The sequence below is a fragment of the Typopeltis vanoorti genome, chromosome 25, assembly GCF_054136105.1.
Source record: "Typopeltis vanoorti isolate ZY-2024b chromosome 25, IOZ_Tvanoo_1.0, whole genome shotgun sequence".
Taxonomy (NCBI): domain Eukaryota; kingdom Metazoa; phylum Arthropoda; class Arachnida; order Uropygi; family Thelyphonidae; genus Typopeltis; species Typopeltis vanoorti.
Window position 1 is genome coordinate 74,427,528 of NC_143573.1, and position 17,733 is coordinate 74,445,260.

General features: G+C 35.1%; 1 protein-coding gene across 1 annotated transcript in view; it reads left to right on the forward strand.

Annotated features, from left to right (window-relative positions):
* Positions 1–17,733, forward strand: part of LOC150092853 (uncharacterized) — a 219,925-nt gene that overhangs the window by 126,503 nt on the left and 75,689 nt on the right. The window contains exon 6 of the mRNA XM_090414300.1: positions 2,482–2,645. Within this exon, the coding sequence (XP_090270426.1) occupies positions 2,482–2,645 (164 nt within the window). The remainder of the gene's footprint in view (positions 1–2,481; positions 2,646–17,733) is intronic.

A 17,733-nucleotide genomic window follows, 5' to 3' on the forward strand; every position in this document is an offset into this window, starting at 1 on the left:
AAAAAACTTACATTATATAACTCCTAGAATGTTTTATTTATTTTATTTTTAAGAATAAGCATTATTTTTTTTTTCTTCTTAGTCTTTATTCTTGACGTGAGAATTTGTTTTTTTTTTTTTTGTTTGTTACTAAAAGTAATACCTAATATATTTTATTTTTTATTTATGTTTGATGTTTGTTATGTATACAATACCTTTTTTCATTATAACTGTATATAAAAGTTTGTATATCCAAGTGCATCAACTAAAATAAAAAAGTTCTTCAATGTCTGTTGCCTATAATTTTTTCTATTAAAAAAGGATAAAAAAACAGTTTTTTTACAAAATGGCAAATGAGTCGCCACAATTTACCCAAACTTGGGTTAATTTTGGTTAATTGGATAGGCCCCCCAAAGTTAACGTTCCACCACTGTTAACACTCAATATGGTAATATATTATGATGGATGCATTACATTAGGAAAGGATACTCAATATGGTAAAGACAGCCTATAAAACTAAAGAGCAGTTTATTACCAATAACTTAGATATACCTCAGATTTGAATACTCTCATATTATTACCAGAATGTCTGGAGGAAATCACAATAAATGGAAAGATTGTTAACAACCTATGATATGCAGATGACACCGTACTAATTACAGATAACATCACAGATCTCCAAAACTCATTAACATAGTATACATAGAAAGCCAAAGAATGGGAATTAATATAAACATCAACAAGACGAAATACATGGCCATCAGCAAACATCCAACCTCATCAATGAAACTGACACTCAGTGGAAAAACTATCAATCCACTGTCAAGGTATAAATATCTTGGTTGCTGGCTTAATGAAAGGTGGGATCCTGAAATATAAAGAAAAGGATTGAAGTTGCACGGCAGTCTTTCATCAAAATGAGAACATTATTCTGCAATAAAGATCTAAACATAGAAGTCAGATGCAAAATGCTGAAATGTTACATCTGGTCAATTTTGCTCTATGGAGCAAAATGGACATTGAAGGCCACAATCATCAAGAAAATTGAAGCCTTTGAGATGTGGCTATATAGACGAATGCTAAAGATATCGTGGACAGAAAAAATAATCAGTGAAGATGTCTTAAAATCCATTGGCAAAGCCAAAGATCTCATACAAACAATCAAGAACCGAAAAACACATCTTGACCACATCATGTGAAACAGCAAATATCAGCTTCTACAAACCATTTTGGTAGGAAGAATTGATGGCAAAAAGAATATCTTGGTTTGACAGAAAAAGAATATCTTGGTTTGACAACATCAAGAAGTGGACAGGAAAGAGCAGCGTACAACTACTCAGATCAATGCAAGAACGTAGTTTGTTCACCAAGATGGTCGCTGACCTTTGATAGAAGATGGCACCATAAGAAGAAGAAAAAATTATTACCATAGTGAAGAACTGTAGTGAAAGATGCATTATATAACCTCTCCCACACATGAGAAAGTTAAAAAGTTATAATAAATTAATGGTTTATCTGAGCAATTCATGATTTATAGCAGATACTAATATACATAATCACCATTCATAAATCAGCCAAAATAATTCAAAAGCACTATCATAAAGATTGAGTAAATATATTTAACTGCAGAAATAAAGGATATAAAGAACAGATAGCATTTGCTATCTGTTCTTTACATCCTTCTTACCCTAAAGCATCTCCAAGCAGCTTCATATTTTTAACTCATGACTACTTTTCTACTTGTTTTTGATGGTAAGACTAAGAAGCAATTGCAGAATGAATAGTAAATTCATTTTTTCAACTACTACTACTACTATTTATGTTTGATCAGTCTGGCAAGGATGTTTAACAAGTTATTACTCATGTTGATGTTCAGTAGAAAATCTACCCATCTGGACATAAATAGATAATTATTAGTTTTGCAGTCAGTCTGTGTTTGTCTTCCTGTTGGTGTACCTGCATGCACATACCCTCTTTATGCCCACGAAGATACTTTGGCTTTCAACAGTTATTGGCATATCTAATTAGCTAAATAAATTTTAGTTGTTAAGTCTTATCTATAAGGCATGTGTTTTCACTGCTAAAGATCACTATTCTTTATTTACTGACTATATGATAATTCTCTTTCAGGGCTGTTGAGGGGAGGGCAGTATAAATATGAGATACCCAGGCTCTGGAATTAATGGAATCTCAAAAAAAATCTAAAAAAAATCTTGCTAAATCAGTGCAAATATTCATTTTTTATTTTATGTAGAGTTTAATTTAGATATTATTGAAAAATATGGTTTAGATAAATTTAAAGTAAATTAGCTTAATTGTATCAATTAAACTACATCCATTCAAATACTGAATGAAGATAGGCAGTGATTGGGTTCTGTTTAATTAATCAATCCAGAAAGATAATTTACATGATTTATAACTTGTTCATATTCAGAAATGAGTTTTCTACTCTACATTATTGCTTTTCAGGATGTATTTAAAAATCTGTTAATTTACTTTCAGAAATGGAACTCCACCACTGACTCCCTCATCAACTTTGTCATCATCATCATCAACAAATCCAAGTGATACTAATCCACTTAGAGAAAACTTTGAAGTCTTCCTTCAGACCCTCATCAGTCAAGCTTTAGATCCAAATTTCATATCGGAAATAACTAAGGAAAATGGTAATGCCTTTTTTTTTGTGCGTCGTAAATTACTTTTGTTTTTAGTTTGTATTGTGCTTTGAAAGTGCAGAATGAATATTCTCAGACCTTCAAAGGAAGTTTGCTTTATTTACTTTCCTTTGCCAATCTCAACTTGATAAATATGTTGAGTGCTTGATATTATGCTTTGGAATTATAATTTCTCTTCTAGCTTGAATTTTCTTTTAAGCAGAAAATCACACCTGCAGTGTACAATGTTTGAGTATTTCCTTCCCATTCCTGTATACTCTAGATGCTAATGCAAAAATTGACTTTATTTACGACTCCACACTATTTTCAATAATTTTTTCATTACATTAATTTATTCAAATTCCACTCTCCAATTATGATTCAGATTCATGCTATGATTGAGATGGCTACATCCGACCTTTTTTTTTCTTTGATTTGTTTCTATAATTAGCTTGATTTGCATTTGCCCTTTTTTCACCAGTTTTCATCCTATGATTCGATAGTTTTTTTATAGTTTATTTTTTTCAATAGTCAATAAAAATTGACTTTATTTAAGACTTTACACTATTTTCAATAATTGTTTCGTTACATTAATTTATTCAAATTCAACTCTCCAATTATGATTCAGATTCATGCTGTGATTGAGATGGCTACATCCGACCTTTTTTTTTCTTTAATTTGTTTCTATAATTAGCTTGATTTGCATTTGTCCTTTTTTCACCCATTTTCATCCTATGATTCGATAGTTTTTTTTTTTTAAATAATACTTCTATTTACAAATTTATTGAAAACACTTGAAGTATTATTTATAATACTTTTCAATAAATTTGTAATCTTTACAATTGTGCTATGATTGAATAATGCTTCTGGTACTTAGTGTTTATATATATATATATATATTTTTTTTTTTTTTTTTTAATTAATTTTTTTTTTCTCTATTTAAGATTTTTGAACCCACAGGACCAAATTAATTTTCCATATTGAAAATTAATTTAGTCCAACAATGTAGAATGGGGTTTAAACACACACACACACATGTGTGTGTGTGTGTGTGTGACATGTATTAACATATCTGGTAGTAACTTGGTTGGATCACAATGAACATTGGGCGAGGGTGAATATCCTTTGCACTCAACAAATGCATTATGTAAAGGATATGTACTGTCACTCATAGCCTGGTAGATATACTTTGATTCTGATTTACTTCTGGAAACATTTACTTTTGTAGTTCCAAAATATTATTTTGTACTCAAAATTATGCTGAAATGAAATCTAATAGTCAGAGGTCAAATTGTTCAAGTCATCTTGCAGCTATCGGGAGTAGTGAAGTCTAATGGATAGATAGTAATCCTTTATATTAGAATATGGGATTCAGTACTGTGTGTGCATGTGCGTGCGCGCTTATATGCATGCTTATTACTCTTATAGTAAAATCAGTTGAGAAGATAAAATCTCAATAAAAACTTTTAAAATATACACAAAGTTATTATATTAAATATATAATAATTATATACTATATATTAAAATATATTTAACCAAAGATTTTATGTTGATAAACAAATATGAGGTTGTACGAAAGAAGATGCAGAGAGGAAAGATAACGTGCATATTGCCTATGATAGTGACGAGCTGAGAAGAAGAGCGGTAATATTGAATTACATAATAGCTAGAATGTGTCAGAAGAGGAGGATTGGAATATATGGATGCTTGGAGGGCGTTTGAGGACAGAAAGGAATTGTATGCGAGCGATCACTTGCATTTGAATGAGGAAGGGCATAGGCATCTGGAGAGATTGTGGTTCTGAACGAGTCGGTGTATCAATGCAGGGAAACTAGAATGCCCAGGGTGGATGGTAGCAGGGATGACCTCTTGTGGAAATGGGTACTTGGGAGAAGAGGGACGACATCAAGTAACGCTGAGCCCAGTGGAGTCTAGAGGAGATAATGCAGGGTATAGAAACAGTGGCATTTTTTAGGCTTTATACTAATGCCAGGAATATCTGGAATAAAGGAGAGGAATTGGTGGCGCTGATGACATCAGCCTGGCCAGAGATTATTGGGATCACTGAGATGTGGTTGACAGAAGAGGATATAATAACAGGAATAGAAGTAGCAGGGTACAGCATTTTTCAGCAGGATAGGAAGGGAAAGCATGGTGGTGGAGTGCTGCTTATGATAAGTGACGACTTATGTCCTCTAAGAGTGGAGGCTTTGGAAGGAGTGATACTAATGATTTTGAAAGCATATGGTGTGAGGTAGAGGTTGGCAAGATAGGATATTTAGTGGGGTGTTGCTACAAACCAGGAGATGTTTAAACAGTTGAGCTTGGCAAGTGGAAGAAGAATGATTATTATGGGAGATTTTAACTAGAACAGTATAAGAGGAAGATGCATGTAGCTATAAGGGAATGGAATTTCTAGAATTCTTGAGGAACAAATGTCTTAGGCAACATATAATAGAGGGAACAAGAGGTTCAAGAGTTTTGGATTTGGTCATAGCATCAGAAGAGTAGATAACTGAGATGACATCTCTCCTACCAGTTGGAGAGAGTGACCATATGGTTTTGACTTGAAAGATGAATAGACATGCAGGAGTATCAAACAGACGGGAACGTACATGGAATTATAAGGCAGGTGATTATAATAGTCTTAGACATCAACTTGGAGAAGTTTCTTGGAGGGAGGAATTGGAAGGCCGGGATATCATTAGTGCTTGGGAAATTGTGAAGGAATATTTGTTAGCAACAATAGTAAACTGTATTCCACAAGTGAAGAAGAGGACACAATTTGCTATAAAGTGGATGACAAACAATATTAAACAGGAACTGCATATGAAAAAGAGGCTATGGAAGAGATATAAGGAGACAGGTGAAGAGCAGATGCATGAAGAATATAAGACACAGGCCAGGAGAGTGACTAGTATGGTAAGGAAGGCGAAACTGGAATATGAGAAGAAATTGGCTCTAAGATCCAAAGAAAATCCTAGGGAATTTTTTAGCAATGTGGCCAGTAAGAGGAGAAATGATTGTGGAAGAATGACATTGTGGGATAAAAATGGGAATAGAGTGACTGATGCAGAGGACATAGTGGAATTGTTCAATGAACACTTTATTGGAGTATTTCATCCTGGAGGTGTAAATTTAGTACTAGAGGGATAGGGCAGGTTCGAGGTTTAGAGGTGCAAGAGGAGAGTGTGTTCCAAATACTGAGTACTCTGGATGTCAGTAAAGCTTTGGGACTGGATGGTATTTCACCACGAGTTTTGAGAGAATGTGCTACAGAACTGACAGATCCTTTGACCTGGCTTTTCAATGAAAGTCTGGCTATGGGAAAGGTGCCCAGGGAATGGAAGGAAGGTAAGATAGTATCATTGAATAAGAGCAGTAGCAGACTGGAAGTGTCTGATTATAGGCCAGTTTGTGTGTCATTAGTAGTTGTTAAAATCTTGGAGAAATTAGTGAGGGACCATATACAGCATTGGGCAGATGAGGGTAATGTTATCTGTGAGAGTCAACATGGATTTGTGAAGGGTGCTCTTGTTTTAGTAATATGCTAACCTTTTATAATAAAGTTACAAGAGCAGTAGATGAGGGAAAGGCATATACTGCCATTTTCTTGGATTTAGCGAAGACATTTGACAGGGTGCCACATGATAAGCTGATATTTAAGTTGCAGCACATGGGTTTGGATGTCAGGTTGGTCAACTGGATTCAGGATTGGCTGTCCAATAGGTATCATAAAGTTGTATATGGTGGGGCAGTTTCAAGGAGGCAGAGGGTTACAAGTGGGGTCCCACAGGGCTCAGTACTGAGATCTATATTGTTTAACCTCTATGTCAATGACGTTGTCAGTGGATTGCAGGGGGATATTCAGTTGTTTGCGGATGATGTGAAGCTGGGAAGGGTTATTAGTAATAGTGCAGATGTGGTAGCCCTGCACGAGGATTTCAATAAGCTAGACAGATGGGCAAATGAATGGGGATGTCGGTTTAATGCAGCAAAATGTAAGGTCATGAGGTTTCGGACACATCGATGGGACACTGCATGCTCTATAGGAGGAGTTATACTGGAGGAAGTAGGGGAGACAAGAGATCTGGGGTTGATGATTGATAGAAACCTGAAATTCAGGGAATATATTGCAAAGGTGGTGAAGGTAACACAGAGGATTACTGCAAAATGAGAAGAACGCTGACCTGCAGAGATAAAACGGTTATCATTCCGTTGTATAAGACCCTGATCAGACCACACTTAGACTATTGTTTTCAGATTTGGTCCCCAGGATTTGAAGGGGATAAATTAACTGGAAAGGGTACAGAGGCAGATAACAAAGATGGTTTCAGGACTGTACAATGTTAGTTATGAGGATTGACTGAGGGAATGTGGACTGCTGAGTTTGGTGGTTAGAAGAAGGAGAGGTGATATGATTGAGACTTTTAAACTGTTGAGAGGTGGTTACAGGGCTGACACTGAGGAGTTCTTTCACTTGGTTGAACAGCAGGAAGGAGTGATGACAAGGGGCCATTCCTGTAAGTTAAGAAAGGAAACTGTGAACAAGAAGGTGAGGAGTGGTTTCTTTGCATGGAGTGGTTGAAAACCGTGGAATGCATTGCATGATAAAGTGATGAAAGCGAGAACGGTCAATGAGTTTAAGGAGTGGTATGATAGACTTTGTGTTTCCTAGGAGGGATCTCCCACGATGAGTCTTGATAGGCTTTGTGTTTCCTTGGAAGGACCTCTGGCGATGAGCCTTTTGACTCCACGGAGGCCTGAATAATAATAATAATAATAATATAACACTGATAAAATGCGTAGTTACTCGATATGCAGCTACAATTCCCATTTGTTTTAGAAACCACAGAGGAGTAAGTATATTAAGATTTATATTCCACAAATATTATAATAATCAGATTTAACTCACCCTGCCAGTTAATCACACCCTATTGCTTACATGTTTCAAAGATTATTTCTGTTAGTTTCATTCACACGATGTACACACATATTAGATTTCAGCTATAAAAAAAATCAGCTAACACCTTTTTTTTATTCCCTTGTAGGGAGTAGACGAGGCCTTTATACCCTGTCTAGCTTTTGGAGACTGAGTGGGCAGTTCAATCTCCACTGGTAGCCAACCAGTGATTGCTGCCCATGTCTATCACTAATTATAGCAGCCACCGATGAAGAGGCTGGCAAACAAGTGCTGCCATCTCTTGGTACCTAACAAGATATGTCACTGTCTGAAATAATGTGGGTACTACAGTCGATTTTCTTGAGTTTATGGTATGAAAAACCTGAGTTTCCGGGAGATAAAACCTGTTTGCCCATGCCAGAGATCGACTAACTCGGGAAGAAAGCCGGTCGAAGAAAGGCTTAGAAAAAGTCCCTCCAGTTGGCGACTAGACTTGAACTTAAGTCAAACTTCGAGCGACGCAAGCACCAGTTCCAATGAACTACACAAGCCTTATTAGATTTATATATGTATTTATTAGAACAACGCATTTGAACTACACAGGTCTTATTAGATTTATATATGTATTTATTAGTTTAAAGTAATATAATGCAGTATAAATAGAATGAGAAAATAGGAAAGTTTTTGGTTAATTTTGCTGTTCAACTTTCTTATGAATCAAAAGATGACTGAACAGTGAACCAGCCATTACTTGCCTCTAAAGAATTGAAAACCATCTGGATATTTTGATTTTATGTCTTCCAAAAGTGACTTCATTTGAATGATCATTAAGTTTAAGGGAATATGCTTCTAGCTTTTGTTTCACATAATTAACAATTTTCCATATCATAAATAATACTAGAATGCTTTTCTCATTATTGTTGACTTAAAAAAAGGTGGATCTTTTGCTTATTCCTTTATACAGGCATCATCCTTCACACTTCATTGCTAATATGAATGTTGTCTTTCACCATTAGCAATTTTGTTTTCATCTCTAAATCAGTTTTGGTGCATTTACCCATGGGTTCACTTTTTCTACTTCTGTTCCTTTTTCCAGTCATCATTGTACTTTACCACAGCACATGCAAACACTAAAAGTTATTTGAACTATATGAATACAAATACACGGCATATCTGTGCTCAGCAGTAAACAAAAGGAGACTATGAAAAGCCCACATGTTAAGTGATCTGTGTCTGGGCTGTCAGCCTTGCAAATGACTGCTCTTAGGTAGCAGTGCAAGTGAAGTAAGCATGTTAAGTAAAATATTTATAACTCAAAATTTTTACAATGGCTGTTTCAGGATAATTTGTGTAAGTTAAAATTTTTGTAAGTTTAATTTACATTAGTTGGGATTTGCTTATATATGTAAAAATGTTTATGAAGAACAGTTTAGCTTTATTTTTGAAAAATAAAATTATAAATGAGGGAAAAAATAGCTTTAGAAACAGAGGTTCTGCATAGTTACTAAATTTGCTCTCAAAGTACTAAGTGAGAAAAGAAAAGAATTCAACTTAGAAATGCACCCAATATTCACATCAGTCAAAGTGAACACATAAAAAGAAAGAACGGACGCTTATGTGAGGTGAGAATGGAATGACAACCGATGTTAGAGGACTTTTGTTTCTACTGCTCTCAGGCCAATCAAATAATACTATTAGGAACTTGTGGGAAACTATAAACATAGTCATTAACACATCTATAAGCAAACTTAGCCAATAGGGAATGGAGCACAAGGTTATTACAGGCATGTAAAGTATATCTAAAGAAAAGGTTTATAAAGAAAAATTCATTAAATAAAATAAAAATTGCATGTAGAGTACATATACAAATTAATAGATTATTTGCATAAAGTGAATATAAAAAATGGATTTAAAAAATAATGAATAACAAAATCAATATATATATAGTGATAATTAATACTTAAGGAATTGACAGCGTACACTAGAAATATAAATTAAATCAACTTTAATATATACTTTCCGATATTTCGGCAACGTCATCTTCCATCTTCATGGGAACTTAAGATAATGACACTTGCATGCAAGTACTACATAACAGCAAATGAGAAACGAAGCGAGGAAGCTACCGTTTTCCTTAAGTCCTGATGGTGTCCCCCTGGCAGGCTACATTAGGTGTTCTTGGTCTTTGGGCTGAAGTTCTTCTGATGTATGTTTCCCAAATTTGGAGCAGTCTCATGCATCCAAATTTGTTGAGGTTTGACATGTTCCTAAGGGCTGAAGCCGATTCCATGAATAGTCTTTCATATTTGAACTTGCTGCGGTGTATTACTGTGGCTTTCTTCCACCTTATTCTGTGGTGAGTATCCAAAGCATGGTCTGCAAGCCCAGAGTGGCTGTACTGGTGAAATTGGATGTAGTTCTTGTGTTCTTAGATTCTGATATTTGCTGTCCTGCCTGTTTGGACAAAGTAGGACAATTTACAGCTGCAAGGGACCTGGTATACACCAGGTAGGTCTAGAGGAAGTGGTTGGTCTTTAGTGGAGCAGATAAGGGATGCCAATTTTCTATATGGTCTATAACAAGTGGTCAAGTCATGTTTTTTTAGGATTTTGTTGATTTTTTCCAAGGTGCTTCAGATGAAGGGAATGGTGATGGATTTAGAGTAATCTTTTTTGTGAAGGGGAGGTTGTGGATATTTGGTTTTAGTATTTGGGGGGGGGGGGGGATAGCCATTGGCTGAGAAAGTGTTAAGGATGTGATTTAGTTCAGTGGTTAGGGCTTGGTCATTTGAACAGATTAGTTTAGCCCTGTTGAATAGTGTCTTAATAACTCCATATTGTTGTGTGTGTGTGCAGGGTGGGGGGGTTGTTGGTGAATGTAACTGCCTTTATGGATGGGTTTTCTAAAAACTGAGAAAACCAAGGTACCATCAGGTTGGCAGGTGACTAGTGTGTCTAGAAAGGGAAGGCTATTGTTTTCCTCTTTTTCCAGGGTGAACTTGATTCTATGTGGCCAAATAGCGAACACATCATCAACGTAGCGAAGCCATATGGTAGGATTTTTTGGGGCAGAGTTTAAGGCTTTCTCTTCAAAGTCTCCATAAAGAATTGGCCAAGGTGGGGAAAGTGGTGAACCCATGGCTGTCCCCTCTATACCAGGTCCCTTGCAGCTGTAAATTGTCCTACTTTGTCCAAACAGGCAGGACAGCAAATATCAGAATCTCAGAACACAAGGACTACATCCGATTTCACCAGTACAGCCACTCTGGGCTTGCAGACCATGCTTTGGATACTCGCCACAGAATAAGGTGGAAGAAAGCCACAGTAATACACCGCAGCAAGTTCAAATATGAAAGACTATTCATGGAATCAGCCTCAGCCCTTAGGAACATGCCAAACCTCAACAAATTTGGATGCATGAGACTGCCCCAAATTTAGGAAACATACATCAGAAGAACTTCAGCCCAAAGGTCAAGAACACCTAATATATCCTGCCAGAGGACACCATCAGGACTTTAGGTAGCTTCCTCGCTTTGTTTCTCGTTTGCTGTTATGTAGTACTTGTGTGCACGTGTCGTTATCTTAACGTGACGTTGCCGAAATACCGGAAAGTATATATTAAAGTTGATTTAATTTATATTTCTAGTGTACGCTATCAATGATAATTAATTATCATGTTTAACCAGCATATAAGCCTTTGTACAAGAATATATATATATATATATATATATAATGCTTTTTTTTGTAAAATATCAGATGCTAGTATGCATTATTTGTGCAAGCACACGCGCGCGCGCACACACACACACACACACACAGTGACTTCACCCCTGAAAGATTATAAACCTATTGTATGTTAGTACCTTGGTTGGAGTCCTACAGAATGTCATGCCTGCTCATTCATCGCCTGACAAACAATTGTCATCTTGGAAACACCAGGAGAAATGATGAAAAATGTTGTACTAGTGACAGTGAACCTTCAATTTAATTTATGTTTAAAGTATTTAAACATAAATTTCATCTAAGAAACAAATTTATTATTAGAACATGGAATTGTTCTTTGAGAGATACTTGAACAATTCACATGAAAACAAGAAGGGGCCATCCATCTTATTGAGATTTTTAGGCCATTACTATTGATTAGATTATCATAGGCTTCTTTAAATTTTTATATAAAACATGTTTCTTAAACTACATTAACTTTTGGGTATGATGTTAAGGAAAGGTTCCTTTCCATTCAGTCTGTGAAGTGTAACATGGGCACAATCAGAAAAGCCCAATTTCTCATGATTATTGAACTCATACTGTTCGTAAAGTAAATAATATTTATTTAAAATCTAATAAAGGTGTGTGTATGCATAAATATAAGAATATATATATCTCATCTTCCTTTTACCTTGTGTTGTGGAGGGTTAATTATAAGGTGGTTAGCCCTATGCCCTGGTGTATCCTATGTCCATAATGTTGAGTTCTCAAGGCTGATTTGCCTGCTTTGCAGGATGAAAAACCCCAGGATAAACTGGAAAAAAAATCCTACTGTCCACACCCAAGACCGGCTAACTTGGCTATGACTGAGGAAGATCCTTCAGCTCCTCACTTTACCGACAGGAATCGAACCTAGGACACTCCTTCCCCAGGCATATAGTTGCGAAGTGCACAGCCAATAGGTTAACTGTGCGGATTCTATATATATATATAGAATCTGTGGAATATATATATATATATATATATACACACACACACACACACACACACACACACACAAAAAAAAAAAAAAAAAGTGCATTATGTAACTGCATCCTCAAAAGATTGTAAAGGACTTTACAGAATGTCATAGTTCCTAAGAGGATACCTTACTTAGATTTCATTTTTTTTTTAAATAATGAACAGAACTTATTCACTCTCTCCCTAGTGAGGATGCCAATAGGCTTCGTTTAGAAGTTTCATCTGTGCTACTGAAATCAAATCTTCTCTTGCAAACTTCTCTTTTAGCTGAAATGAAAGCTTTATAATCCTTAAGACACAACAGTTATCTTATTATTACAAAAGATGACAAGAGGAAAGCCACATGTGTTATGGATACTGCAAATTATAAATGAAAAATATCTCTTTTGCTGTAGGTTAGATCAACATAGCAGGAATTGGATCACAATCTCACCAACAGACAACTCAAAAATTAAACTCGCTACTAGATGAAGTTGTGAGCCTGGATGGAGACACCATAGAAAAACTTATTTTGCTAGGTCCATTCGGTTCTGTGGTCTCCCTAAGATCCTTAGGGAAGGCATTCCTCTGTATCCAATAGATTCACATAGCCAGATTTTTAGCATGTTTATTAAAAGTTCAGATCAGTAATTCCCGCTCCTTCACAAAAAAATTTATCTGAATTTCTAGATAAAGTGAAAAATGTTTGCCCTCAACCCACTGATTTAATGGTTAGTTTTGATATAGAATCCCCTCTTCACTAATGTACCTTTGGAAGATGCTACATCTTCTTTCATAAGCATTTCCACTTCATATAGTGAAATTATTCAACTTTGTTATTAACTTGGGATATTGTCTTTGTCAAAATAAGATTTACAGTCAAGTTGAAGGAACTGTCATGAGAAGTCCAGTCTCTCCTTCTCCCACAAACTTCTAGTTAGAACATTTAGAAAGACATCCTGTTCTCTTCATTTTGGGTTCACAATATAGACAATGTTTTTGTGATCATTCCCCATAATGAAGAAACATTACCTACTTTTATAAACAATCTACACAAATTAGATTTACTATGGAAATAGAAAAAGGCAGCAAATTATCCTTCTTAGATGTTCTACTCCTCTGCTTATCATTAGGTGAACTAATTACTTCCATTTATCAAAAGCCTACTTTCACTGGATGCCATTTTAACAATAATCTGCTCACCATTTCTCACAGAATCATTGAAACTTTAGTGCGATAGGCTCGCACTATATGTTCTACGCCTCAACAATTACAGCAAGAACTCTTAAACATCAAACAATATATGAAACTCAATGGTTCCTCAGGAAGGATCATACATCTTTTTGATTCCTATAATCCTAGCTCAAATAACAAGGAAATAATACATCTAGTACCTATCCCATACATTTCTCACTCCTCTAAACCAGTTTTCATAATTCTTATGAAATCTAATTTAGTGGCTACATTTATTCCTGTCAACAAATTATCATCATGGTTTCCATCTTCTAAAGATAGGTGCTCCTCTTTGGATAAACTGGACACTCAGTGGAAAAGAGAATACAAGAAGACCATGCTTACATCAGCAACAGGAAATCTTAGTAATCTGGCCTGGCATAGAATGGAATAGATATAAACCACAATATCATATGATCTGAAACATGCTCACTTCATCTTTGTCACTATAAATTTGAATGTTTATTTAAAGAAAGTGCTGAAGCCTAACATTACTGTTCAACCTTAAATTGGAAAGACTGCCTCTTACTATCTAAGATTTGGAAAGTCTTATTCTAATCAAACATCATTACAGTTTTTTTAATACTGGTAGTTAATAACTAATAATACAATGTTTCTTCTGTATCACCTTTGAGTTATTTATAACATCATGCAGTTCTTGCTGTTTCAAATCAATTCATTGTTCGTGTTCTATCTTGTAATTAACTAATGTTGTTACTGATGATGGCCTGTAATATTCAGGCTGAAATATATGGCTTTTAAATAAATATTATTTACTTATTTCCTTGTAATTGAACATAGAATATTAGATCATTATATCAATATTGGCAACTCAAGATTCTACAAAAAGAATTAGCACTCTATAATGCTTCATCATTGGTATATGTGAGACAAGATGTCAAAATCTGGAGAATTAACAACAGAGGAAGGAAATCTCTTTCTTTACTTGGGTACTCCAGAAGGAGGGAAAGAAGAAGTTGGTTTCTTGATTCACTCTGTCATAGACTTCAAACCTGTTAATAGTAGATTTGCAGTAACAAGATTGAAAGGTAAACAACTAAATATATCTATTATTCAAGCATATATACAACAACAGCTTCGTATGATGATCAGGAAATGGATCTCTTTTATGACCAAATCAATAACCTGATTTGTGAAACACCAAAGAAATACAATAGCACAAAGGGATTGGAATGCAAAAATCTGAATAATTATAGGAAGAAATTTTCTTCCTATAATTTTTTGATATTGGCAATTTTTTGATTGTAAGAAACAAATGACAGTGGTATGAAACTGATAGAATTTGCTTTCCTGAATTGAATTGACCAATACACTTTTCCCACATAAAAGATAATGGAAATGGACCTGTATCTTCCCAGTTGAAAGAACTCAGAACCTAATTTATTACATACTTATAAAAACTACATATAAACTCAGCAAGAAGTAGATTTTTCCCAGGTGTTGACATTGGAAGTGATCATAATTTAGTCGTTGTAACATTTATGATGAAATTTGAAATTAGAACCATGAGAAAAATATACACAACTCAAATCATATTCCACTAACAAACTGTTTAAAACAAATGTTGCTTTTCCTCTTTCTAAAATCCCTGCTGACACTACTGATCTTGATGCCTCTTACCAACAATTTTCAATGACAGTCATTAAAGCAGCTGAAAATACATTAGGAAAAGAATGCAGCATTAACAAATCATGGATTACCCAGAAAACATTAGGGCTTGTGATCAGCAGAGAAGATAATGACAATTTCAGTCCATTGGAAACAACAATGAACAGTATAATTATCTTAATACACACATTAAAGAGGAAACAAATCTTGCAAAAAATAAGTGATTATCTAAAGAATGCAGAGAAATTGTAGATAATCTTCATAAGCATTACCATAAAACAGCATACCAGATAATGAAGAAATTTACAAAGCCATTTGTTTATAAGAGCTAGATAATTGAGGATGAGGATGGAACACATATTGAAAAGATGGTGTGATGAGAGCATGGATTAAAAATTTTGAGGAAATTGTCCCAATGATAACAGAGATCATTGATTATCCTATACTTAGAGAAGAAGTAGAAAGAGCCATCTTAAAATCAAAACCAGGAATAACAGCAGAAGTCGACAATATCCCATCAGAAATACTTAAAGAAGTGAGAATCTGTTGGTGCACTTTACAAAATTAGCCAGTAGGTGTGGAACACTGAGATCTGGCAAAAACATTGGTGCACAGTTATATTTATTTTCATTCTTAAAAGAAAAGAAAAAGAAAGAAAGAAAACAGTAAAAAAAATCAATAATTTTAACAATAACAAGCCTCATCAGCCATCCCTGAAAAATATTTTTGAACATCTTACTCTTGTATATTGAAGCAAAAATGGAATCCATTTTTCCAACTTCCAGGCTGCTTTTAGCAAGTCCTCATCATCGAATTCCTACCATGTACCCTCAAGGGGTGTACAGGATATGATAGTACTACATGAAAAATTTACATCATACTAACTTCCTATCTACAATTTTCCTCGAAATCAATCTGTTACTTGTCAAGACTCCAATATTATTATTATCAGATATTATATTTTTATCGTCTAAGGCACATTGTACCATATCAATCCACCTATATCTTGGTCTTCCTCTGGGTCGTTTTCCGGCCAACCTGGCAGAGAACACTTGTTTTGTTAATCTTTCTTCGCCCATTCTGTTTAAGTGACCAAAACACCTGAGATTAACTCTGCTAACGCATTCCTGGATGCTGACTCAAGTTCTTTCCTAATATCCTCGTTTTTAATATGATATTGCCATTGATGCCATCTGTTCATGCCTCTAATCTTTCTCAGTGACTCTCATATCTGCGGTCTCTAGTCTTTGGTCAAGTGTTTTACTTCTGACCCAGCTCTCAGATCCATAAGTTAAAACTGGTTTGAACACTGTCTTGTATACAGCTAATTTAGTGTTCTGACTAATTTCTCTCTTATTCCATATGAATTTATTCAGTTGACTTCCTGCCATACCAGTTTTGTTGATTCTGTTGTCTATTTCCATATTTAATTTACTATCTTCACTAAAAATCGTGCCTAAGTAGCTGAAATGTTTTACTTGTTCCACAGGTTCTCCATTCACAATGCAGTTGACATTTTCAGTGATTCTTCATATTTTCATTGTCTTTGTCTTTTTATTGCTGATCTTCATACCATATCTATTACAACAGTTATTCAATTTAGTCAGTGAATCATGCAAACTTGTAGTGGATTTATTTAGAAGTATAACATCGTCCGCATAAAGCAAAGAGCTGACATTAACATCTCCAATTCTGATATCATGTTTAATACCACTTTCGTTCATAATGTGATCCATATCGATAATGAATAACAGAGGGGATAATGTACATCCTAGTCTCACACCAGATTTAACATCAAACCATCTTCCTGTACTTCCTTCAATTCTAATTGCCGACTTACAACTCAAATGCAGACTAAGTATTGCTTGATATGTTGCCTCATTGGCACCTTGTCATATGCCTTTTCCAGATCGACAAAACTTAAATACAGATCTTTGTTATATTCCCATGCTTTCTCTACTATTTGTCGTAAAGTGAAGATCTGATCCTGACAGCATCTATTTGGCCTGAATCCAGCTTGTTCTTCACCAAGCTTTTCTTCCACAATTCTTCTCGACCGTTTCTCAAGTATACTTGAATAAATCTTGCCAGGAACACTCAGTAGGTAAATACCTCTGTAATTCTCACATTCAGTTTTATTTCCCTTTTTATGTATGGGTACTATGAGAGCTCTACTCCAATCATCGGGAATTCTTCCCTCGGTGCAGGCTTTCTGAACTATGTAGTGCAGCTACTGTAAGACTTTTATACCACCATACTTCAGCATTTCTGGTCGAATATCATCTACTCCTGCTGCCTTTCCACATTTCAAGCCTTTGATGGCTTTTTCTACTTCAAGTATGGCTATGTATTCCTGACTGTATGCCTGTTAAGTATTTTTTACCACTGTTCTATCACTGCTTGTTTCAATTAGCAGTTTTTCAGAGTAATTACTCCATACTTCAAGGATATCTTTTTCTCCTGTTTTCATGTCACCTTTTCATCTCTAACTCCTTTTACAGCATTCTTTCCTCCATTTCTAAGCTTCTTCAACAATCTTCAGAATATCTTACCACCTTCTTGATATTTATTTTTTATGTTCTTGCCATAGTCCTCCCATGACTTTTGTTTAGCTAGTTTTACACAGTATTTA